We start from the raw sequence: 26,528 nt of genomic DNA, 5'->3' as shown, positions 1-26,528 counted from the left end.
TGCAGATGGACCTCTTCTCACTGAATCCTCAGATGGTCTTTTCTCTGTGTGTCTGTGGGCATCCCTAGTTTACTTGTCTGTTCATTATTCCTCTTCTTAAGTGTGACAAAGAACCTTGACCGCCCCTTAGCCAACAGGCTCCTGTAATTCTCTTTTCAACTAGTCTTGACCTGTGGGCTTCTGTGTTTGTATTTGCATGGCCAAGTTTGTTAAGAGCCCTGCTGAGTGAGAATAATGAGAATCCCCCACCCTTGAAGTGTGATCACCCGCAGTATGTGATAAAAGCCGTCAAACCCCCTATCACCCACAGGATACCTGATCACCCAGGTCTCCCTTTAGCAAGAATCCTTTTGAGTCTATGTAACCAGAATCCCCTTAGCCTGTATTTTTTTTCTTAATAATTTCCAGTCCATTCCAATGCACCCTCTTCTTGGCCATAAACCCCCACTTGCCAGGCTGTATTTGGAATTAAGCCAAGTTGCCAAGGCTGCATCCCTTATGCAGCAGCGAGTTCTGTCCTCAGGTTTTGCATGAGCTGTGTATTGGAAACATGAGTATCATTTTACCACCCATGGCCATATAACTCATGCCTGAATGAAGCTGATGTCTCATGTATATTTTCCCTAAGTCCACTCACAGCCATTTGTGCGTAGGGACACTGGAGTGTTCTTCAGCCTATGCCTGGGAGTAATTTAAACATTCGTCAAGAATCACAGAAGTGTGAAAAGCATGGCACTAATTTGACCCCAGAAAGTGCTCAATTACATGACGGGAGTTGAAACAAGAAAGGAGACCATCACCTTGGCTGACCTCAGCCGGGAATGTGTGTGTTTGCGTGTGTGTCTGTGCATGTGTGTTGGGTGATTCAAACAACCAGCTGCATTGTAAATGTCCGTGAATGATCACAAAATGACAGTATTTATTTTGGGGTGCTCATAAAATCTAGAAGTAGGTGAATTTGCAGTTATGGTATCTGTGAATATTGAGGATCATTGCATGTGCAGTATTGGAGCACTCTGGCATTAGGTTCTATAACACTGCCTGCTGCAGAATTCAACATCTGTGTGCAGGTGGCCTGAAAGCAGGAGGGTGTGTCTCGTCCTTCCACATGTACAAAGAGCAAAAACAATTAATACTGTTTAAAAATTTCATGTTCACTCTCAGGATATTTACAAGCTTCACGAACTTCAGGCTCAAATTGAACATTATGGTGAGCCGCAGGGTTGTTTTGAGATCCTTTGAGAAAAAGATAAATAAAGAAATGAAAAACAACCTTAATTCTTGAGTATTATATGTATGTTTGCATATGAATATATACATACACAACTATAATAAAAATAAAAATTAAGCAAATATGTACATGCACACAAAATTTTCTAGACACTTCATAACCCACAACAATGAAACATTAGAATACAGAACAGGGTCTCTGGTGGAGATCCTGGGCAGGAAGAGGAAAGCATAGGTTCTAACAAGAATTCCCTCCCAGCCCTCATCTCAGCTGCCCCAGGCCTCAGCCCTGTACTTGGTGGGTCCTGCGCGCCCCCTGGTGGTGACGGGTCTCCGTGCAGGAGGTTTGTGTCTGGGCTCACACTGACTTCCCCTCACTGTGTGCCTTTCGCACAGTAATACACGGCTGTGTCCTCAGTTGTCAGGCTGCTCAGGGATAAATAGACTTGGCTCTTGGAGGTGTCCCTGGTGATGCTGAGCCGGGACTTAAGAGTTGGGTTATAATATGCACTTCCACCACTGCTAATTCCACCAACCCACTCGAGCCCCTTTCCTGGAGGCTGACGGACCCAGGCTACAGCATTGCTGCTTAATGAGAATCCAGAGACAGTGCAGGTGAGGGAGAGGGTCTGTGAGGGCTTCACCAGGCTGGGTCCCGACTCCTGCAGCTGCACCTGGGACAGGACACCTGTGGACAGAGAGAACCACGGTGACTCATGGGCTCAGATACAGCTTCCCCATGTGTTCATGTCTATATCCCCGAGACACTCACCTCTGGGAGCTGACATCAGGAAGACGAAGAACCACAGTGGATTCATCTTCTTGCAGATGAGATTCATGAAGCCCAGAAAATCTCTTCAAGCATGAGGAGCAACTCGAATTTAAGTGAACTGGTACTTTGTTTTTACCTTGTGGACTAAGGGGATATTTGCATATGGGAGGGATCTTTTTATAAAAAGCAGAAAGTAGTGAAGGGAGGTCTCTGTATCTGGGGCTCCCCCTGTGAGGAGGGTGCTTACTGTGCCCTCAGAGAACTCAGGCCCCACCTGGGGTCCCCCACCCTATGCCTGGGGGACACTTTGTCCAGGAATGAAATGATGCTGAATGGCTAGTCAGGAAATCAGCTGTGCTCAAGGATTAATGGCAGATTTGGGGAATAGACTTTAATCCCATGGATGTATATATTTCACATAAATACGCATCAAACATTCAGGGTTCTCCAAGATGTCAGACACAGACTCTTGTTTTTTCCTTTCTGCATTACCTCGTGTTTATTTCCTGGATGCGCAAATATTTGAGACAAACCATACATGTAACAATCACACTGAATTCAGACAGAGTGAGGTAAAAGCTAATGTTTATCACAATTCACAATGGACTTCGTGTTTCCCTTAACTTTGGTGAACATTTCTTCAGCTGAAACATTTTAAATATTGCCAAGAGTTGCTCTGGAGGTGGATTTATTCATAACAACTAACCGCACCGTGTATTTTGTGGACAAGGTAGTCATTCTTGCTGAGATGCTCATGGTTCCCAGCACTGCTGATGTGGCCAGTAGCCTGACCTGCCTTTTTCCTGTGCACAAGTGAGTGTCTGCAGGAACACCGTGAGCTTCAGGACTCCCTCGTTGCGGGTGGACATTGAGGAATGGCCAGGGTTAGAAAGGTCTAAGAACTGACAGCTCCTGGAAGCTCCTCAGGACTCCAACATGCTGGGCAGGTGACCTGGTCACAGTGCACAGACTCACTCCTTCTAGAGGTGTTCATTTCTAACTCTGTCACAGCCAATGACATTGGAGGTGAGGGAACACAGTTCCCACTGCACTGGTTGAGAGAATATGCATGTGTCTTGGAAGTAAACCTTCACAGTGAATGGTTTGCAGAGTATGAGGACGTCATGGTCAGAGGAAAGCCACCGCCTCTGGAAGCAGGTTCCCTTGAAATATCCACCAGAGAGCAGCTTTCCCGAGTCCCTGGTTCACAGAGTTCCAGAACTGTGCCTGAGGTCATATAAGTAAATGGTGCTGGAGAGCAGAACACAGCTCCATCCCATCTCGCTGTGGACACTGAGGATGTGGCCTCACCATCTGCGTTTCCATCTGCAAGGGTGTAAATTGGGGATCACGGTGGTAATGGTGAGTCTGAAATTTAGTGGGTTTGCCAGGGGTGTTGGACGTTGACATCAGTGTCATCAGTGGTGTTATCTCTCCTGGGAACCAGAAAGACCCATGTGAGTCCCCATCTCTGACTGACACCCTGTACATATAGCACTGGCTCCACTCCTACCCTGAGAGGTCACACCTGTGGGTCTGGGGCAGGTCAGCTCTCCCTCAGCCCAGTGACGTCACCTGTACACTGACTGACAAAGAACCTGCTGTTTATGAGAAGCTCTTTCCTCCAAGCTATTTTATGAACATAGTTCAAAATATATCATATTGCTTCAGGCTTCTTCAATAATATCAGTAATGAATATTAAAAAATAAAGAATCAACATGCCTGGATGTAGATAATAAGAGAGTCAAGCAAAGCAGTTTGGGCAAGAATAGGAGGATAAGTCTGGACCCTCTGGTCTGGACCTGAAAAGTGAGCTGATATGCTGTGGGACAGGGGAGGGGAAGGTTGGCATCCCACACCTAGAACAAGGTGAGCCCATTATTCACCAGGTGGAAGCAGCTCCTTCATTTGAACAGATGCACTAGCATCTGACCTGGCCTTCATGAGCTGGTGGGCTGGAGGAGACCCATACCAATTCATATTCACATAGAAGGAATGATAAGCGGTGCCTTTATGTTTCAGTGATTGGGGATGTATTGTTAAGGTCTATTTACCCCTAGGCAAAATATGTTAGGTCACCAGCACTAAAAACATTTATTTTGTCCTTTGTGGAGATAATTGGAGGCATTTGTGTCTGGAGACTAGATCATACTTTAATGCTGGAGGGAATATCCATTAGAGGAAACCAAGGAGAATGGTAAAAAACAGTGGTGAATTTTAAGTCATATTGTTTTGCAAGTTACTAGTGATGGTCACACCAAGAGGGCCCAGCAGTGTGATGGGAGGGAGAAGGACACACGTTGGTGGGCTTCATGTTAACCACATGGACAGTTCCATCAAATGATCTCTGTAATTCCTCTTATGAATGCTCCAGAGCATAAGCTCAAAATGGAGTGTGGACTTCAGGAACATAGAGGCCGGATAGTTGAGTATCTTTAGGGTGTTTTTTGGAATTACTGAGAAAAGAAGAAGCATGAATTATACATGAAAAACCAGCAGTGTGCCCAGGTGATATTAGATTAGTTGCCTTAGACGTTACTGAATATACAGGGATTCAATGTCCTCACAGTTCATCCTATAGCTCCACTTGGAATCCAGCTTCAAACATGAGGAATGTAGATGAAATTCATTTATTATGAAACAAAGTGATGCCTAAATTTTAATAGTTATAAGTCAAAGCTATGGAAATGTGTTACTGAAATTGAAATGATCTATTTCTGCTCTAGAGCAACAGAAATTAAAACTGATAATACTTCAAAAATAGTTCTTTTGTTTTCAGCTATGGCTAAAACCATAGAATCATTCAAGTAACAATCATTCACAGCTTCACATCCATCCCAGGTAAAAGTCAGGGTTAGAAAACGGTCATATTCTAACTGATGAAATCTCACTCTCTCATCAAGGATCTGTGCCTCTGTGGACACGCAGCACAGTTCTCACCAGCAAGACAGGAAGGAGGGTATGTTGGTACATTTCTGTTTTTCCAGAAGAGCATCTCTGAGGAAGTCCCCCCTCTGTTTACCCGTCCCATCCTTGTAGTATCTGAAAGAGGCCTTTGAGTGTATTGTGACATGTTCCCGCATGAAGTTCCCATGGCTTAGGCAGTGAAAGTTCATTTAACTTCACTTTTATTGAAACAAAAACACAACAGCTAATAATTGAGAAGCATAAAAAACACATTTAAAATTTACCCAAAGGCAAGCTAGAAATTGGAAGAAAATATTTGCAAGACACACATCTTGTATATCTGATTGTTATCTAATATGTACCAAGAAGTCTTAAACTCAGTGGTAAAAAACAAACAAAACTATTAAAAAATGGGCTAAAACCCTTAACAGGCACCTCACCAAAAAGGCAAAGAGTTTGCAAATAAGGCTGTGGGAAAACATATATCCCAGTGATAAGCCAATCAGAACGAGGACATATCCCTGAAAACTTACAAGAGTGGATCAGATCAGGACTCTGAGAACCTTAAACACCTGGAGGGGGTCCATTCACAGCTGGTGGGGATGCAGAGCGGGATGCACCTTGGGAGACATTTTGGGGGCTTCTGCAAAACTAGAGATACTCTTATCTTATGTTTCAGCAGTAGTGCCCCTTTGTATGTACCTGAAGGAAAATAAGACTTAATCCAGAGAAAACCCAGCACACGATGTTTACTTAGCTTTATTCATATTTGCTGAAATTTGGAAACAACCAACACGTCCTTTCGTAAGTGAATGACTAATGAACTGTGTATATGCAGACAATGGACACTGAAATCTCACAGCGATTTGAAGAAATATCGAATGGTGAGATGGAAATGCAAAGTAGAGATTGCAGAAGAACACAAGTGGCAAGGTGATGTCAGGAGTGTGAAAGTGGCCCGTGAGGACTGTGGTTCGTCAGAGGTTGTCCAGAATGAGGCTGAAGAGAAGCCAACTTGGATTTGTCAGGAGGGAAATCTCCTCCTCTGCCCCTCTTGAGTTCCTGAGGCTGGACTGATAACAAAATTGACAAAGACAGATTAACAGGAGAAAAGAAAAACATTTTACCGTAGGCACAGACATGCCATAGAAATGGACCCAGAAGTGACCAAAGCAGGCAGCTTTCATATTTTTAGACAAAGATCCAATATTTGTGAGGAATTGGTAGAAGGAGGAAACATATGCTTTTGGTGCTCAATTAGTGAAGAACGTAAGCAGGGTTTGGGGTGGCATAGTCATTACAGAAGGAACAAGGTTTGTTCATAGAGACTTCCAGGCCTGAATTCCCCATCCCTGGTGACAACCGTCTGCAATGGAAAGCAGGGTCCGGCTGCTCGGTGCTGAGAAGCCAATGAAAAGGCAGCGTTGGTAGAAAGGAAAGTTTGCTTTATTTTGGCTGCCTGCACCCAGGGGTGGGGGACAGACTTCTCTCCAAAGGCCACCCCGCACTGAGAATCTGTGGGAAAGGGCTTTCATAGGTGGAGGGAGGGGGCCACAGGCAGAAACAGCAGAGTCAACTCTGACAGTCATCTTGAAATTGGTCACGTGGTGGTCTGATCAGCCTCATCTTTCATTGTTTCAAGTAGAGTTTATCTTCAGGTCCAGGGTCGGTTTGTTCCCATTTCTTTGAGGCCAGTTCTTGGAATTGTGGCAGCTTATGTCATGGCTGCAGTCTGGTCATCATGCAGTTAACTTCTTCCTCCTGGTGGGAGTTTCAGTATCTACAAGACAGCTCACCCGCCATGGACAAGAATATTATCTATAGCCCTTGAGGAGGAATTAAAGGTCCTTGATTTGCTTAATGACTAAACTATTATTATTTCGTTTTGTTGGATAGTTTTCATTTCTTTCTAGATTTCCTCACTTCTCTGATTAAACTCACACTTAGGCTAATTTTTTTGCACAGAAATAAGGCAGGCTGAGGGCACGGGGTTAAGTACCATTTCATTTCCACCTCCAGGTACAGGGAAAGCATCTTTCACATGGGAGGTTTATTTGTTTCTTCAGGGTTACAGGGAGGAATCTCACAATGTCCCTCTGCACTGGCTCTCTGTTAAGTCACTTGGAGGCATATTTTGGGGTGGCCTACCCTGGGCCCCAACACTAAGGGCCTCTTTTATTATTTTGTTTCTACATATGCACACCAAGCATGTGATGTAGGTATTGGTTGACCTGAATCTTACAGATTGAAGCTGAACTGCAGCCTGGAATTGGCAGGTGATGTGCTGGAGAGCACACATCAGGACACAGTGAGACGTCCTCTCGAGGCCTGGGCTTCTCCACCCTGGACCTGGCCACGCCTGCAAAGGTTCCTGGACAGAGGGGGGCCTGCCTGTTAGGCTGCAGGACTCTTCGTGGAATGAGAACCTGCGTGATTTTCCTGCATTTTAGTGTTAATCTAAGATTCTGTGGTGAAGAAAGGAGATTTGTTGTCAGCAGCTTCTGAAGATTCACGTTATTATCCACCTGACTATAAACTTTCTCTACCACCTACATATGTGTCTATTGGTAATAGCTTTGACGATGAATAGTTGACATAATAAAAACTGCACAGTAGAACAGGATGCAGGCATTACCTGAGCGCATAGGGATTCTATTGGGCCTGGAATCAAGGAGCACATGTAGAAACACCCCCACCCACGTCCCATCTAACTGGCATCATTCCCAGCGACCCACTGAGGATCCGGGGCTGCTCAGCTCATTTATGCTTCTCATGCAAGAGCTTAGCAGGCAAGTCAAGAGCCAGCCTCCTTGCAGGGACAGCGGGTCTATCAGTAGGGCAGGGCTGAGATTTCACAATGAGGAAGGAAGAATTTGTTCAACTCTCTATACATCTGCTGGGATAGTTTAGAAACTGGTCAGTTTAGAAAAGATTTAGACAAGGGAAAAGCTGAAAATCTAACTTTGAGTCTCTGCCTTTAATAAATGACCTTTCGGGCCTCCCTGGTGGCGCAGTGGTTGAGAGTCCGCCTGCCGATGCAGGGGATACGGGTTCGTGCCCCGGTCTGGGAGGATCCCATATGCCGCGGAGCGGCTGGGCCCGTGAGCCATGGCCGCTGGGCCTGCGCATCCGGAGCCTGTGCTCCGCAACGGGAGAGGCCACAACAGTGAGAGGCCCGCATACCGCAAAAAAAATAAATAAATAAAAAATAATAATAAATGACCTTTCCCCCCCTATTTCGAAAAGTCTTTCTAATTCAGGGACTGAATGTGTAAGTAAGGAACCATGGATGAGTAGAGAGGTTCCCCAGGGAAAACTGCTGTATGGAGAGGAAACCCCAGAGCCTGAGAGGAAAGCAGCCCTTAACTACCATCTGCACCTGCTCCTGGGGCTGAGACACACACTTGTGTGTCCTGAGTGCCCCCTGCATGCCCCCTCCTGTCTCCCTGCAGGGAGGTTTGTGTCTGGGCTCACACTGACTTCCCCTCACTGTGTATCTTTCGCACAGTAATACACGGCCGTGTCCTCAGATCTCAGGCTGTTCATTTGCAGATACAGCGTGTTCTTGGAGTTGTCTCTGGAGATGGTGAATCGGCCCTTCACAGAGTGTGCATAGTATGTGTAACCACCACTACTCCTTATACTTGAGATCCACTCCAGCTCCTTCCCGGGAGCCTGGCGGACCCATCTCATGGCATAGCTACTGAAGGTGAATCCAGACGCTGCACAGGAGAGTCGCAGAGACCCCCCTGGCTGCACCAAGCCTCCCCCAGACTCCACCAGCTGCGCCTCACACTGGACACCTGCAAACACAGAGACATCCTGGTCAGGAGACTGTCACACAGCCACGGATTCCCTCACTCATATCCACTCACATCCTCAGTATCTCTTGCTCTCCATAAATTACCTTGTAAAATGGCCACAAGGACAACCCAGCTCAGCCCAAAGTCCATGTTGAGTGTTGTGTCCTGAATCCCGATTGGGAGCACGTGGGAATCCCGGGCTGGAGCTCCTCTCCCAGAGCTGCAGGGTCAGGGCTGGGGCTGCTTTATATCAGCAGAGGAAGGACCCTATTTGCATGGCCTTCTAGTATATAAGAGGCTATGTCATTGAATGTCCTCAGAAAGGGCAGGGTCTCAGAGCAGGTGTGAGAGTCTTGGATTTTGTGGTGTTGATAGCATTTGGGAAATATGACTTTCATTGTGTGATTGTTCCAGATTAAAACTTAGGACCCTTATGTCATTTTATATATGCACACACATCCTGTGATATCGCTGTCCTTGTTACCCTCATATTAGAAGTGTAACTACACCCAGAGGAATAGCGGGTGTGTGGTGTGTCCAAGGAGAAACACGGGGTTTCTCCGTGAGATCTGGCACCTGCACCTGAGCTCTGCGCCAGGCTGCTCCCTTGGACCTATCCCAGGACAGGGTTGGACTTGCCGGGTGAGGTTTGCAGATCCCCCTCCTGTAATGAGGTCATGATGACGTTGCTCTCTTCCCGTGTTTACCTAAAATATATGGAGGGGGTCAGGGTTCATGAGACGTATTTTCAAGAGTCTCTTATGTTTCAGTATCTCCCCTTCACCCCTTCCCCCCAAGTCATGCATTTCTTTATTTGTAATTACTTTAATGAGGTTCTTGACATATAAGAAAGCGCACACACTCAGAATGAACACTCTGATAAATACTGACGGAGGCATCAGCATTTCCTGGAGAGAACGAATCAATTCCTCTCATTATTTCCACTAGTTTCTGGGTTTCCTCCTTCCTGTCCCTTCTTATCTTCCATCCTGTCCCCACAGAACCGTGATCTTCCCTTGTTACGTCAGGTTACTTTCCATTTTCTAGAATTTATAAAAGGGGGATCATATTATATGTAGTTTTATTGTTATGGGTTATTTTACTCAGCACAGTAGTTGTGAATACCCGCATGTCTTTGTGTGTATCAAGCATCCTTGGTTTTATAACAGGTTGCATTTAAAGAATGATCATAGGATGATTGGCTTATTTATTAAGCTGATGTGTGATATTGGAATTGTTTCCAGTTTCTGTGGGTTAAAATAAAGCTGATACTCCTCTTAGAGATGTAGGGAGATGAGAAGCTGAGAAAACGCTTCTTATTTAAAGTTCTTAAAACAACCTCAAAATGGGACAAGTTGCACATTATCAAAATCTCACCAATATATCAGATAATTATAGAGCTAAGACAGCAACAAATTTAAATCTTGGAGAGAGACAAATACTCAGAGATTAACAAAGAATAAGAATATTAATCCTGGGCCTCCCTGGTGGCGCAAGTGGTTGAGAGTCCGCCTGCCGATGCAGGGGATACGGGTTCGTGCCCCGGTCTGGGAGGATCCCATATGCCGCGGAGCGGCTGGGCCCATGAGCCATGGCCGCTGAGCCTGTGCGTCCGGAGCCTGCACGTCCGGAGCCTGTGCTCCGCAACGGGGGAGGCCACAACAGTGAGAGGCCCGCATACCACAAAAAAAAAAAAAAAAGAATATTAATCCTGACATAGGCTGCAGAATGGAATAAAAACTACTACAAGATTAAACTATAAAAGGATGCCTTGAGGTCGAGTGTGGTTAGGGTGTATTAGTGTCCCAATGTCTCCTAACTACCTCACCAGTGTCAGCGTGGTCCTGCTAAAGTGTGAATCAGATGGTGTTACATCTCTATTCACACAGGTGTGTCTTCCTATTTGGGACAGCCCAGGATTCCTGCCTGAGCTCTTAGGTCCTCCTGTAACATGGGGAGGAGGAGCTTGGGTCTGCACTGTTTCATAGCATCTCCACTTAGAGTGTGACTTTTGTCCCCTCATCCAGTCCCACTGTGGCATATATTTACCACATATGAAATGGTGCAATAGGATCACACACGGAAATGAATATGAATGTTCCAGGTGTTAACTGATGCACAAAACCCTGCCACAGCCCCTGACAGTTCACACTGACAGCAGTGCTTTATTTTGTTCACCATCTTTGCTTGGGAGGGCCTGGATGGGAAGCCCACCCTGCCCCATGCAGGGTCACTCTGAGAGGCTCAAGTTCAGCTCCAGGACCTGCTCCTGTGATGCACACTCACGTGTAAGCGAGGGTGACCCTGACTGCAGGAGGGGGACTCAGCCACATCTGAGGGCTGGGCCTTGTATCCACCTCGTGTGGACATTGCTTGGGCTCTGACTTCCTTTCAGCACGATGACTGGGACAGCTGAGTGGTCCCTGCATCAGAGCCCTTCCTCAGGGCAGTCACTTACACACCTAGACAGAGCTTGAGATAAGATCCCTGAAGTCATGCTCCTAATGTTTACATAACTGACTTGAAACTTAGAGGTGCATCCTAGACTGCCCATGAATTACTGTGGTCTCTTCATTTACAGCTGAGAAAAAATGGAAGCAACAAATACGTTCCTCCATAAATTAGTAGATAAACACTGCGTGATGTATCCATGCTGTGGAATTGTATTCACCAATTTAAATATTAAATAAGTATACCATGAAAGGACATGAGGGAATCCAAAATACATATTGCTAATTAAAAAATCGGTCTGAAAATGTTCAATTTCACCTATTTCACATTTGGGAAAAGGCAAATCTATACATAAAGCAACAGATGAGCATTTAGCAGGAACTGGGGAGATGGTGTTTGATAAGTGAAACATGGACAATATTTAAGGATAGTGATATTCTTCTCTATGAAATTGCAGTGGTAGAAACATTGCACTATGGACGTCTTAAACTATATAAAGTAATAGGAGAATCTTTTTGAATATAAATATAAATGTCATATAAAATTCTGAGACTCAAGGATGGAACGATGCACACTGTATAGATGATACCTAATATTATAGTGAATCTATGAATTAGCATGTCTGAAGAAGGTGGGAAAATAGGTCTTGACCTAAATGACTTTGGAAATGAGTGGAGTCTGAAGGCTAAATTCTAAACCACTGCACGTGATCACCAGATTCTGGTGGGTAACGGTATTTCCATCAGGAGTCAGGCTAAGAATTCTCTTACTACTGTGCATGTGGAATTGAACAATTAGTAGCTGGATGACATTGGTGTAGCTAGGCTTCTCACTGTTGGATGGAAAGTAACAGACAAGCAAGGTGGAAAGGTTGGATTTTCCCATGAGATATTCCACTACAATCGGAGATGTAAGAATGATCTCACATTTACCTTAACACAGGTCAGAAGGTGAGATACAGATATAGTTGAAGACGTGTGTGTATAAGTGGGGTAGTGCACACAGAGATATTTCCAAGATCTGTTAGCTTATAGGGTCTAGAGGCAATGCCCCCAGTAGACAGGACACCAGCATTAGTATCCTAATACCCACTCTTCTGGTTGCTAATACTCTTCTTCAGAAAAGGATCCACAGCTCATCTGATGCATGGCTAATTCCAGGGCCACAGAAAAGAATACATATGATTATCCTGGAGATTCTTGTAGCACCAGAAATAAGGAAGTGTTCACACAAATGGATGGGGGCATGTAAAGAGGATACAGGAGACAATCTGAAAGAGCTCCTCATGGGTGACAAACTGTAACAATTACAGAAGCAAAGAAAATGCCTTAGTATATAACCTTAACACATGGTATGAAACAAATATCTTAATTCATAGTTATATAAAGAGATTGAATAAATATACCTAATGGGGAAGGTAGGATAAATCTCCCTTAAAGAATAACTTCAGGTATCTCATCACGATCATCCTACCTTCAAGAAGGTGCACTTAACCCTACATCACTGAATGTGGCCTGGCATAGGGACGTGGTAGAAATTATGGGTGTCCTTGAGTTACATGATGAATGTTTAGGTATAATATCCCAAACATCATTCATAAAATAAATTTGGAATTTTTCTGTATCCATTAAAAATTCTGTTCTGAAAACAACGACAGCAACAGCAACAATAACTTCACTGATAAGGGAATGAAAGCACAGACTTGGAGAGTGTGCTTTCTAGTATCATATTTATACAGGACGTGTACCATGAATATACAGCAAATTCACAGCTCAACAACAGCAAGAAAACATGAAAATAATGAGCTCTGTGTAAGTGATCTGAAGATCCTTCCACAGAGAAGAGATAAAGGGTTTTAAGAAGATTCTTCGTTAAGGAAACATAAAATAACACGATGATGAAATACTGCTACTCACTTATTACAACAGTTAAAGCACAAAATAATAAGAAATTCAAATATTGGGGATGATGTAGAGAAAAAGGCCCCTCATCCGCTTGCTGGACGGAATGCCCATGGCAGCCAATTGGAATATATTTGTCGGTTTCTTAGAGAGAAAACCACTCACCATGGGATTGAGGAGAGAGCTAGAAAAGAATTTACAAAAATTGTTTGAATATTTATGTTTATACAGGTAACTTCATACGGGTGCTTGTATCATCTTAACATATTTTAGCCTTTACCACTTCCTAAAAATGGGTTATGTAGTCAGTTTTTATGGTTATTTTCCATACGATTAGGATATACGTGTTTCTGTTCCCTGTTATCTCTCTCTCTATTTTATCTAATTATCTATTATCAATCTCCACACTAGATTACAAGGTACAGGAAACACGTCTCACAGATTACAGCCCAACCTGTGTCCTGACATTTCAAAATGTCCTCTGAGGAGAAAATGACTGCAGTGCTTTATGGACATCAATTTCTGAATATAAACATGACTCATACTATTCAAGTGAAAGGCATTGCATCAGACAGGACTCGAGAGATTTTCAGGAGGAGAGGAATTGGAAATCCATCTAATGGTGGAAAGCAGATTTAAAGTTCAACAGTAAAAATTATTTATGTCATTAAACGATTACAAACTTGAAACTAATAACAGAAAGTAGTGAACTAATCTTCAAATAAAGGTCTCATGAAGAAATATTTCTGTGTGGCCCGTCCAAAAATAGATGGGGAAAGACAGACAAGCCTGACTCCATGAAAAAAATCTCAAGTTTAGACACAAGAAAGTTCCCTGGAATCATTGTGGATGAGACTTCCAAGGGTGGCAATTATCCAGTGGAGAAACCACAGCTTCTGAGAGAAAACCCCTCCATGACAATCTCTGCACCTGCCCTGAGATTGGTGCTCTTGTTTCCTGAAGACCCTGCGCGCCCCCTGGTGGTTGGAGTGGCCCCTGCAGGGAGGGTCGTGTCTGACTCACTTGGATTTCTCACTGGGCCTCCTGGGACAGCAACACAGGGTTGTGTCCTAGGTCATCACAGAGCTGAGCTGCAGGGAAAAATGAATCTGTGAGTTGTCTCTGGAGGTGGAGAGTCATTTTTGGGGAGACATCTTTTATGCTGTGCTACTCCCAGAACCAAAGCACCCGGTTACCACAGCCCTTTCCCTGGGGATTGAGGGATCCAGTCCCAGCAGGCAGCACTGTTTGTGATGGAGAATCCAGAGACTGAGCGGGTGAGGGAGAGGGTCTTCAATAGTCCTGGGCCCGATTCCTGCACCAGCACCTGGGACAGGACACCTGGGGTAGGAGAAACAATGAGACACCCACTTCACTGATGTCACCCCATAACTCCACCTTCCTCAGACCCAGGAGATGCTCACAGCTGAAGGATGCCAGCAAAAGGAGGAATGATCAGAAGATTTTCATGTTCATTTTGGTTAATGCTTTGACTTTCAGAGAGTTATGTCAGTGAAGATGAGAACCCTGACTCTGAGTAGCACAGGTGCTGTGCTTTCCCCCTTGAGCCTGGGTGTGATGTGCAGAAAAAAAGCATGTTTCCATATAAAGATGGTGATGGCTGGTCCTTCTCTAGGGCTCTGGAGGAGGGTGCTGGCTGAGGTCCAGGGTGGACACAGCTTCATGTCACCTCTGAAGAATGCGTGATGTTTCTTTTCCAATATGATACTTACATTTCCATATATGTCTACCTGCGTCTATATTATAGGTGTATTAGTTGGTTAGTGTGGCCATTACAGAATAAGAGACTGGGTGGATTAAACAACAGAAAAGGATTCCTCTCAGGCCTGGAGCCTAGAAGTGTAATGTCACGGTGTCAGCAGGTTTGGGTCCTTCTCAGGCCTTTCTCCTTTGCTTGCAGATGGACCTCTTCTCACTGAATCCTCAGATGGTCTTTTCTCTGTGTGTCTGTGTGCATCCCTAGTTTAGTTGTCTGTTCATTATTCCTCTTCTGAAATGTGACAAAGACCCTTGACCACCCCTTAGCCAACAGGCTCCTGTAATGCTCTTCTCAGGTAGTCTTGACCTGTGGGCTTCTGTGTTTGTATTTGCATGGCCAGGTTTTGTCAAGAGCCTTGCTGAGTGAGAATAATGAGAATCCCCCACCCTTGAACTCTGATCACCCCCAGTATTTGATCAAATCCATCAAACCTCCTATCACCCACACGGTATCTGATCACCCAGGTCTCTCTTTAGGAAGAATCCTTTTGAGTCTATGTAACCAGAATCCCCTTAGCCTGTATTTCAACTCTGAATAATTTCCAGTGCACTCCACCCCACCCTCTTCTTGGCCATAAGCCCCCACTTGCCAGGCTGTATTTGGAATTAAGCCAAGTTTCCAAGGCTGCGTCCCATATGCAGCAGTGAGTTCTGTCTTCAGGTTTCGGATGAGCTGTATATTGGAAACATGAGTATTGTTTTCAACGCCCATGGCCATATAACTCACGCCTGAATGAAGCTTATCTCTCATGTATATTTTCATTAAGTCCACTCACAGCCATTTGTGCGTAGGGACACTAGACTGTTCTTCAGCCCTATGCCTTGGACTACGTTAAAAAATTGCCAAGAATCACAAAAATGTGAAAAGCCTGGCACTAATTTGACCCCAGAAAGTGCTCAATTACATGATGGGAGTTGAAACAAGAGAAGAGAGCATCACCTTATCTGACCTCAGCTGGGAATGTGTGTGTGTGTGTGTGTGTGTGTGTGTGTGTGTGTGTGTGTTGGGTTATTCAAACAGCGGGCCAGATTGTTAATGTCTGTGAATGAGCACAAAATGACAGTATTTATTTTAGGCTGCTCATAAAAGCTAGAAGTAGGTGAATTTGCAGATATGGCATCTGTGAATAATGAGGATCATTGCATGTGCAGTATTGGAGCACTCTGGCATTAGGTTCTATAACACTGCCTGCTGCAGAATTCATCATGTGTGTGCAGGTTGCCTGAAAGCAGGAGGGTGTGTCTCTTCCTTCCACATATACAAAAACCAAACAACAATTAATACTGTTTAAAAATTTCATGTTCACTCTCAGGATATTTACCAGTTTCACGAACTTCAGGCTCAAATTGAACATTATGGTGAGCCGCAGGTTTGTTTTGAGCTCCTTTGAGAAAAAGGTAAGTAAAGAAATGAAAAACAACCTTAATTCTTGAGTATTTTATGTGTGTGTGCATATGAATATATATATACACAAGTATAATAAAAATAAAAATTAAACAAATATGTACATGCACACAAAATTTTCTAGACACAACATAATCCACAACAATGAAACATTAGGATACAGGACAGGGTCTCCGGTGTAGGTCCTGGGCAGGAAGAGGAAAGCACAGGTTCTAACAAGAATTCCCTCCCAGCCCCCATCTCAGCTGCCCCAGGCCTCAGCCCTGTACTTGGTGGGTTCTGAGCGCCCCCTGGTGGTAACGGGCCTCCGCGCAGGGAGGTTTGTGTCTGGGCTCACACTGACTTCCCCTCACTGTGTCTCTCGCACAGTAATACACGGGTGTGTCTTCAGTTGTCAGGCTGCTCAGGGATAAATAGACTTGGCTCTTGGACGTGTCCCTGGTGATGCTGAGCCGGGACTTAAGAGCTGGGTTGTAATACGCGCTTCCACTATCATCCATCACACCAACCCACTCCAGCCCCTTTCCTGGAGACTGTCGGACCCAGGATACAGCATTGCTGCTTAATGAGAATCCAGAGACAGTGCAGGTGAGGGAGAGGGTCTGTGAGGGCTTCACCAGGCTGGGTCCCGACTCCTGCAGCTGCACCTGGGACAGGACACCTGTGGACAGAGAGAACCACGGTGACTCATGGGCTCAGATGCAGCTTCCCCATGTGTTCATGTCTGAATCCCCGAGACACTCACCTCTGGGAGCTGACACCAGGAAGAGGAAGAACCACAGTGGATTCATCTTCTTGCAGATGAGATTCATGAAGCCCAGAAAATCTCTTTAAGCATGAGGAGAAACCCGAATTTAAGTGAACAGGTACTTTGCTTTTACCTTGTGGTCTAAAGGGATATTTGCATATAGGAGGGACCTTTTTATAAAAAGCAGAAAGTAGTGAAGTGAGGTGCCTGTATCTGGGGCTCCCCCTGTGAGGAGGGTGCTGACTGTGCCCTCAGAGAACTCAGCACCCACCTGGGGTCCCCCTTCTGATACCTGGGGGACACTTTGTCCAGGAGTGAAATGATGCTGAAGGGCTAGTCAGGAAATCAGCTGTGCTCAAGGATTAATGGCTGATTTGGGGAATACACTTTAGTACCATGGATGTGTATATTTTACATAAATACCCATCAAACATTCAGGCTCCTCGAAGTTGTCAGACACAGACTCTTGTTTTTTCCTTTCTGCATTACCTCATATTTATTTCCTGGATTTGCAAATATTTGAGACAAACCATATATGTAATAATCACATTGAATTCAGACAGAGTGAGGTAAAATTTAATGTTTATCATAATTCACAACGGACTTCGTGTTTCCCTTAACTAGGGTGAACATTTCTTCACCTGAAACAGTTTAAATATTATCAAGAGTTGCTCTGGAGATAGATTTATTTTTAACAACTAACCACACCATGTATTTTGTGGACAAGGTAGTCATTCTTGTTGAGATGCTCATGGTTCCTAGCACTGCTGATGTGGCCAGTAGCCTGTCCTGCCTTTTCCCTGTGCACAACTGAGTGTCTGCAGGAACACCGGGAGCTTTAGGGCTCCCTCCTTGCGGGTGGACATTGAGGAAACCCTAGGGCTACCAAGGTCTAAGAACCCACTGCTCCTGGGAGCTCCTCAGGACTCCAACATGCTGGGCAGGTGACCTGGTCACACTGCACAGACTCACTCCTTCTAGAAGTGTTCATTTCTAACTCTGTCACAGCCAGTGACACTGGAGGTCAGGGAACACAGTTCCCAGCACACTGGTTGAGAGAACATGCATGATTCTTGGAAGTAAACCTTCACAGTGAATGGCTTGCAGAGTATGAGGGTGTCATGGTCAGAGGAAAGCCCCCACCTCAGGAAGCAGGTTACCTTGAAAAGTCCACCTGAGAGCAGCTTTCCCGAGTCCCTGGGTCACTGAGTCCTAGAACTGTACCTGAGGCCATATGAGTAAATGGTGCTGGAGAGCAGAGCCCAGCTCCATCCCATCTCACTGTGGACACTGAGGATGTGGCCTCACGATCTGCATTTCCATCTGCAAGGTTGTAAATTGGGGATCACAGTGGTAATGGTGTGTCTGAACTTTATAGTGGGTTTGCCATGAGTGTTGGATGTGTAATCAATGTCATCAGTGATGTTACCTCTTCTGGGAACCAGAAAAGACCAATGTGAGTCCCCATCTCTGACTGACACATTTGTACAGGTAACACTGGCTCCACTGTTGCACTGAGATGTCACACCTGTGTGTCTGGGGCAGATCAGCACTTCCTCAACCCTGTGATATCACCTGAATATTTACTAATGTAGAACCTGAAGTTTATGAAAAGCCCTTTCCTCCATACTATTTCATGAACATATTCCCAAATGTACCCTATTGCTTCTAGCTTTTTCAATAATATTAATAGAGAAAACTAAATAATAATCTCACTGACTAAATATAGATAATGAGAGTCAACTAAAGCATGATGAGCAAGAGTCATAGGAAAAGTCTGGACCTGAAAAGTGAGCTGATACGCTGTGGGACAGGTGAGGGGAAGGGATGGTATCCAACACCTAGAACCAGGTGAGCCCATTATTCACCAGGTGGAATCAGAGCCTGCATTTGAACAGATACACTGGCATATGACATTTCCTTCATGAGCTAGTAGACTGGAGGAAACCCATACAAATTCCTGTTCACATAGAAGGAAATATAACTGGTGTCTTTATGTTTCAGTGGTTGGGGATGTGTTGTTAGGGTCTCTTTACCCCTAGGCAAGATGAGTTAGGTCATAAGCACTAAAATGTTATTTTGTGCTTTGTGAAGATAATAGCAATTATATCTGCAGTTTAGATCATATTATAATACTGGAGGGAATATCCATTAGAGATGACCAATGGGTGATGGTAAAATGAATTAGTGAGATTTCAGTCATATTCTTTTGCAGGTTAGCAGTGATGATAACACCAAGAGTTCCCGACCAGGGTGATGGGTGGGAGAAGGACAGATAGTGGTGGGCTTCATGTTGAGCCCATGGACAGGTGCATCTGATGGTCTCTGTATTTCCCCTTATGAATGTTCCAGAGCATAAGCTCATAATGGGGTGTGGACTTCAAGACAGTTTAAGCCAGATTGTTGAGGACATTTGTGGGCTTTGTTAGAATAATTGAGAAAAGAAGAAGCAGGAACTATACTTGGAAAAACAGTAGGGTGAGGGTGAGGGTAAGGGTTAGGGGTTAGGGTTAGGGTTTAGGGTGAGGGTTAGGGTTAGGATTAGGGTATGGTTTAGGGTTAGGTTATGGGTTAGGGCACTGTTTAGGGTTAGGGTTAGGGATTGGATAGGAACCCCTTATCAGATATATATTTTTTTCCTTTTTCTTTTTTTTTTTTTTTTTTTTTTTGCGGTACGTGGGCCTCTCACTGTTGTGGCCTCTCCCATTGCAGAGCACAGGCTCCGGATTGCGCAGGCTCAGTGGCCGTGGCTCACGGGCCCAGCCGCGTGGGATCCTCCCGGACCGGGGCACGAACCCGTGTCCCCTGCATCGGCAGGCGGACTCTCAAGCACTGCGCCACCAGGGAAGCCCTATTTTTTCCATTTTTTAAAATTTATTTTTTAATGCCCGACATTGGAAGTTCCACATCTTGACTTTTGGGTGGTTGTTTTATTTTGTTTTTTTTTATTGGACTACAGTTTATCATCATCATTTAACTTATTTCAAACACACACAACACACAATGTTGCATTGTATAGATGTACTGGAACTCGGTGTATAGTGGATAGCTATTGACACACACACACTTTTTCCCCCCGTTATTGTGGTAAGTCATGCTGAAATCCATGTCCTCATGACCACAAGTGCATTTTCCCCAGTGTCCCCCACACACCCATTTGTTGTCTTTGGACTTTGTCACCGTCTGTGCAGAGATAGATTTTTATTTCCACTTATATGGGTTTGAGCGTATCAGCCTTTCCTTTCCAGCTTCTGGGCTTTCCCTGTACATTCGAAAGTCTTCCTCCGTTCGAAAGTATGGAATGAAAACCGACTCATGCATTGTTGTTCTTTGAGCTTGGTTTCGGTTTGCCAGCCCATGGCTTCCCTCCTTCGCAGGAGCTAGGATCTCGCTCTTGCACTCTGGGCAGCTCTTGCTGGCCGCCAGGCCCCGCCGGCGTCTCCGTGGAATTTTAACCACCTGGAAATCGCGTGGCTCGTGGGTCTCCATGGCGGCAGACGCCATCCAATATCTTCCCAGCCTCCTCTCCCCGCCCCCGCTCCTCCTGTCTGCTGCCGGTGTCGGTAGTGCCGTGCTGTGCCGGGCGAAACCGGGAGCTAAGTGCCACGAGGATGCCTCAGGGCCGGGGCGGACGCCCTCCACCCGCCCCGGGACAAACTCTGGCTTTGGGGCGGCCGGCTCTGCGTCCTCGCTCTTGGGCGTTCGGGATCTGTCTCGCTTACGTTCGCGCCGGTTGTCGGCCGCCATCTGGCGGCCTCTTTTATATCGCTTCCCTCTGGCGCTCTGGCGACCTTTGCGATGGATGGGACGCGGCCTCGGAGCGTGAGGCGGAGCCCGGGAGTCAGGCGAAGCTGGTGGCGACTCTCCTGGTCACGCAGGGGCGTGGACGCGTCATTCTCTCGCTGCAGACGGGGCGTGCAGGCTTCCGGGCGGAGTGGGGGAGTCCTTGCCGCACTTCCGCCCGGACGTGGAGCCGCCGGGCCCGGCGTGCCAGTACCCACCAGCGCCCTTTTGGCTGCGTGGACCCACCCTACGGTGGCCCGGCGCTGCGGGGAGGAAAGGGAGAGTGTCCTGCACCCACCCAGACGCCTGTGGCACGGTTGTTCTTTGTCAACCTTAGTAATTTCCCCCCTCCCTCTACACTTCCTGCTCCTGAGGGGAAGACTGAGCGGTATGTGCTGAGGCCCGGGAGTGTGGAATGGACTCCGTGGCGGGCCCGCTTGAGTCCTGGTGGTTGGATTCTTTCTGAGAGATTTTTCGGAGTCGCACTCAGGAGGTGGGGACCGCCCCGGGCCATGAGAGATAACCTGGATAGGGCGGCACGGGTCTGGGTGCTGTCCCTCTTGGTGCCCAGTCGTCAGAGGTGCGTCTGCAGAATTTTCCCCAAGTCCCCATCGAGAGACATTGACGGACCGGTACCTGCCAACTTGGGCGAACTGGAGAGGGCATGCCCCGCCCACTCTCCCCCCCACCCCCCTTTGCTGCCACGCTACCCTGAGATGGCCGTGAGGGCTCTGGGGCTGGCAGTGATGGGGTAGCGCTGGGGACCAGTGGCTGCACTGAGGTGCCGGGGGCGCCCTGCAACTTGTGAATGGCCAGCCCCCATTGCTGGGTGTGGTAAGTTTTTCACCTAATGTTGGCGGGTTTTTTGCTGCTAGAGAGGTGTGGTTTTCTTCAGCGCGTGTTGCCAGGGGCATTGGGCTTCTGGAGCATAGGGCTCTGGGTTTGACCACAACTTTGCACCTGGCTCTCCCCTTGCTTCTTGAGCTGCCCGCCTGGGCGTGTGCATCGGCTCTTAGGTGTGTGTCCAGCTGACCCAGTCCTGCATCGTACTCGCCCATCTCTGGCCCCTGGCAACCCGAGGGCAGTGAGGCCGTGCAGTGTGGGTCCTCTACTCTGCTGTGGCTGTGATAACCTCATCTCACAGGTGTCATGTCATGCGTGAGATGTAATAGTCCCAGAATTGTTGGGCACTGTCACCTGAGAAGACGTGGCTGGTGAGGCTGAAGCAGGCCCTGCTGGCGACGGCCTCCCTGGGTCTCCCCTTTGGGGATTCCATGCACATGGATGGGTGGTTATGTCCTGCTCTCCAGGGCTGGGGCTAAGTTGAACAAGATGAGGGCTGGAAGTTCAAAGCGAATGGGGCCACTCGTGTCCTGCCCTTGGGGCCCTTGCCCCTCCCCCCCCTGGCCTATTGGTGTGTGTGGAGCTCAGGAGCGCCAACTCTATCCCGACCTTAGTGTCTTGTCCTTTGCTTCAGGGCATCAGCGTGGCTGTGGTCCTCTGACGCAACAGACGCTTTTTTCACCTTCCTGGCGTGTCTTGCAAGTGGCCGTCTGTGCCCTGGGGAGAGCCATCCCCCCGCTCTGCTGCATGCCTCCTTGGGGTGTGAGCATGTGTCACCTACTCTCTGTGGTGCCTCTGCAGTTGGACAGGTTGTCCGTCACGTGCTGAAAACCAAGCAGTGCCATTTCCTTTTCCCAGCGAACCCCTCGTGTCACCACTGTGGCGGTGTGTCCTGTGAGTAGCTTTCTTGGGCGCCTTGATGGTAAGGTGGCACACCTGTCCCACTTTTGGGGCAAGTACCTCATTGTGGTCATCCTTACTGTGCTAGAGGGACTGAGGTTGCCAGGTGAATGCCATGAATACCTTTTTGCCAGGACTTGTGTGCAATAGTGGCAGGCTGGGCAGCACAGAGAGGGGCTCAGTCAGACTTCAGGGTGAGGGTGAGGGTGAGGGTGAGGTTTAGGGTGAGGGTGAGGGTGAGGGTTAGGGTTAGGGTGACGGTGACGGTTAGGGTTAGGTTTAGGTTACGGTTAGGGTGAGGGTGAGGATGAAGGTGAGGGTGAGGGTTAGGGTGAGGGTGAGGATTAGGGTGAGGGTGAGGGTTAGGGTTAAGGTTAGGGGTTAGGGTTAAGGCTTAGTGGTTAGGGTTTAGGGTTAGGGTTAGGGTTGGGTTAGGGTTAGAGTTAGGGTTAGGGTTGGGTTAGGGTTAGGGTTAGGGACAGGGACAGTTTTAGGACCTTGGTAAGACATGGGTGATGATATTAGCTCAGGATAATGTCAGGACTTTAGATATTGACGGCCACAGGGCCTTAGAGACAGTGTCAGGGCCTGACTTAGGACGAGCATCAGAGCCTCTGTAAGGTACCTTGTCACGGCCTGAGTTAGGAATAGTGTCAGTGCCTTAGTGAGGGACAGTTCTGGGCCGGATTTAGGACGAGCATCTAGGCCTTAGGGACAATGTCATGGCCTTGGGACTAAATTCAGGGCCTGAGTTAAATACAGCATAAGGTCTTCAGTTAGCATAAGAGGCAGGACAGTTTCTAGGGACAGGGTTAGGGTAAAGTTTAGGGATCCTGTCAGGAAATGACCCAGGTATAGTGTCAAGACCTTAGTTACTGAGAGTATCAGGGCCTTATTTAGGACCAGTGTCAGGGCTTCAGGTAGGGACATCGTCAGTGCCTGACTTAGGGAGAGTAACAGGGCCTGAGTGAAGCCTAGTGTCAGGCCCTTAGCTGGGGACTCTGTCAGGGCATGATGTAGGAGCAGCATCAGGCCCGTTGTTGGATCAGCATTAAGGTCTTAGTTAAAGACATGATCAGGGCCTGCGGTCGTCACAGAGTCAAGGCCTCAGTTAAGTATAGCTACAGGGCCTGAGTTAGGCACAGCCTCAGGCCTTCACTTAGGGACAGCGACAGGGCTTTCTTAGGGACAGTGTCAGGACCTTGGGTAGAAATGGGTCAGGATATTAGCTCAGGATATTGTCCAGATTTAGTTATTGCTGGCAGCAGGGCCTTTATTAGGGACAGATTCAGGGCCTTAGTTAGAGACAGTGTCAGGGCCTTAGTTAGGACTAGTCTGGGCCTTAGTTAGGGAGAGGATTAGGGCTTCAGTGAGGATAAGAGGCAGGAAATAAGCTCGGGACAGAGTCAGGTTCCAGGCCAGGGATAGTGTCAGGAAATGAGCTAGGGAGAGCGTGAAGACCTTAGTTATTGAGAGCATCAGGGCCTTAATCAGGACCAGTGTCAGGGCTTGATGTAGGGACAGCGTCAGAGCCTAACTAAGGTACGGCAACAGGGCCTAAGTGAGGCCTATCTCTAGGGCTTGAGTTAGGGACAGTGTCACAGCATGACTTAGGAGTAGTATAATTGCCTCTGTAGGATCAGCATTAGGGTCTTCATTAAAGACAATCTCAGGGCCTCTGTTAGGGACAGCCTCAGGGCCTCACTTAGGGACAGCATCAGGGCTTACTTAGGGACAGTTTCAGGATCTTGGTAAGAGATGGGTCAGGAAATGAGCTCAGGATAGTGTCAGGACATTAGATATTGACGGCAGCAGGACCTTAGCTAGGGACAGTATCAAAGCCTTAGTTAGGACTAGCATCTGGGCCTCTGTTAGGTAGAGTGTCAGGGCCTGAGTTACGAATAGTGTTAGGGCCTTAGTTAGGGACAGTGTCAAGGCCGGATTTAGGATGAGCATCTAGGCCTTAGTTAGGGACCATGTCACGGCCTTGGGACTAAATTCAGGGCCGGAGGTATTCACAGCATAAGGGCTTCAGTTAGCTTAAGAGGCAGGACAGTTGCTAGGGACAGGGTTAGGGTAAAGTTTAGGGATTGTGTCAGGAAATGACTTAGGGATAGTGTCAAGACCTTACTCACTGAGAGTATCGGGGCCTTGTTTAGAACCAGTGTCAGGGTTTCGGGTAGGGACAGCATCAGTGCCTGACGTAGGGAGAGCAACAGGGCCTGAGTGAAGCCTAGCGTCAGGCCCTTAGCTGGGGACACTGTCAGGGCCTGATGTAGGAGCAGCATCAGGGCCTTTGTTGGATCAGCATTAGGGACTTAGTTGCTAAGCAACATCCAGTCCCGTAGCCCTTCAAAGCCACTCTGTGTATGCCTAGTGTAGGGCAACACACTGCACTCTTTCTTGGGACCAGTTGAAATCCCCAGCACTCCCACAGTTTCCCGAACACCGTTCTGGCAGGTCCAACATGCCGTGGAAACCTGACTCATTGCCCTAGTCTGAGCGGCACTGAGAAAAACCCTCGGCATCACATTCCATTGAGGACCTCTTGCCTGAAGTCACCCTGCCTCCAGGAGAAAGTCGGCTTGCATTCCGACTGCATCTAAAGCACAGTTCCTTGGGTAACACTGCAGCCTTTTGAAGAGCCACAGGCCCAGAGGCCTAGCTAGGGCGCTCCTTCGTTGAGGCAGTTCTCTAGATGCAGAAAACCCTGCTTCGAGGAGTTGATTCAGGGAATGAACCACTGGGTAACCTGTGTCTCTTTTGACTTGTTAGAAACCACAGGGATGTATGCTGCGTGTGCTCATGGAAATGGGGGCCTGATGGAACTAGCCTTGCTTTCCCATTTTGAAAGCTGCATTCATGCTGCCTTGAAGCTACCTGAAATTCACTGTTGTTGACAAGCCTCTAGCCACTGTAGGCATGGCTGTGGGAAGAAAATGAGTTTTCTCTAGCTAAACCGGGTGCTTCCATGGCTGGGGTGGAGCTCATCCTGCCATGCTCTAGAGCTAAAGGGAGACTCAATGTGAGTAGTGGCCTCGAGGAAAGGCCCTGAGTAGCCGTGCAGAAAGGGAGGCATGCAGCTCTTTCCATGAGGTCTTAGTCACTGTTTTGCTTTATTTTAGAGGAAGTGCCCTTTTCAGGACTCCTAGGCCCCTCGGATGTGCATCATTTTCCCTCCAAGATCACTGAGTACCTCCAGACCCCTGTGGGCCTGCTGAGCAACCTCGAGGCCCATAGGTCGGTCCCTCAGAGGCCCTCTGTGTATGCCGAGTGAAGGGCAACACACCGCACGTTCCTTAAGGAGAGTTACGTTTCCAGAGCCCTCGAACAGCCTCAGGACCACATTTGTGGCCAGTCCGACGTGACATGGAAGTCTTCGTCATGGCCGTCGTCTGAGCTGCCATGAGAAAACACTCTGCTCAGAATTCTTCGAGGACCTCGTACCTGAAGTCACTCTGCTCGAGGAGAAAGTCAGCATCCTACCATGCTGTGTCGCTAACGGGACACTCAGTGTGAGCACTTGCCTCGAGGTAACGCCTACTACGTGCTGTGACCCATCTCAGCTGTGAGGACACAAGCCACGAGCGTGTGCCGAGTCCTGTGAGCCTCCAGCCAGTCCCTGAAGGTGAGGGCGGCCCTGCAGACCCCAGCCCTCTCCTCCACGTCTAGTAGGTGGAAGACCCACTTCTGCTTGCCATTCCAGAAGCAGTTCTGCTGCTGTCCTGGGAGGGCTTCTGGGGTTATGCAGGCTGAGCCCCTGTTGCTATGTCCCCACTTCCCCACAAGAACATCCAGAGCAATCTGTTTGCCCTGTTGCCTGAATGCCTCCCCCCACCAGTTTTCTCAGGAAAGAATCAGGGGTTTCTGTACCAGCATCCACAGGCAGCTCTGCATCTGGACCCACGTTCACGTCTTCTCTGTAAACACCGAGAACCTTCCCTGACACGTGCCCCTGGCTGACCACCTCCGCATGCCGACCACAGGCCCCAGTGCGGGCGTCAG

General features: G+C 47.4%; 3 gene segments (V, D, J or C); all 3 read right to left on the bottom strand.

Moving 5' to 3' along the window:
* Positions 1–1,604: 1,604 nt before the first annotated feature.
* LOC132487776 (immunoglobulin heavy variable 4-38-2-like) lies at positions 1,605–2,048 on the bottom strand. The segment is given in 2 exon segments: positions 1,605–1,918; positions 2,003–2,048. Coding segments are annotated over 2 exon segments (360 nt in total).
* A 6,348-nt stretch (positions 2,049–8,396) lies between these two features.
* Positions 8,397–8,863, bottom strand: LOC132487770 (immunoglobulin heavy variable 3-23-like). The segment is given in 2 exon segments: positions 8,397–8,713; positions 8,818–8,863. Coding segments are annotated over 2 exon segments (363 nt in total).
* A 5,495-nt stretch (positions 8,864–14,358) lies between these two features.
* Positions 14,359–17,067, bottom strand: LOC132489280 (immunoglobulin heavy variable 4-59-like). The segment is given in 3 exon segments: positions 14,359–14,484; positions 16,603–16,910; positions 16,995–17,067. Coding segments are annotated over 3 exon segments (501 nt in total).
* Between the last annotated feature and the right edge of the window lie 9,461 nt (positions 17,068–26,528).

Source organism: Mesoplodon densirostris, chromosome 4 (assembly GCF_025265405.1).
Source record: "Mesoplodon densirostris isolate mMesDen1 chromosome 4, mMesDen1 primary haplotype, whole genome shotgun sequence".
Taxonomy (NCBI): Eukaryota; Metazoa; Chordata; class Mammalia; order Artiodactyla; family Ziphiidae; genus Mesoplodon; species Mesoplodon densirostris.
The sequence above is the reverse complement of the archived record's forward strand: the minus strand, read 5'-3'. Positions and strand labels throughout refer to the sequence as shown.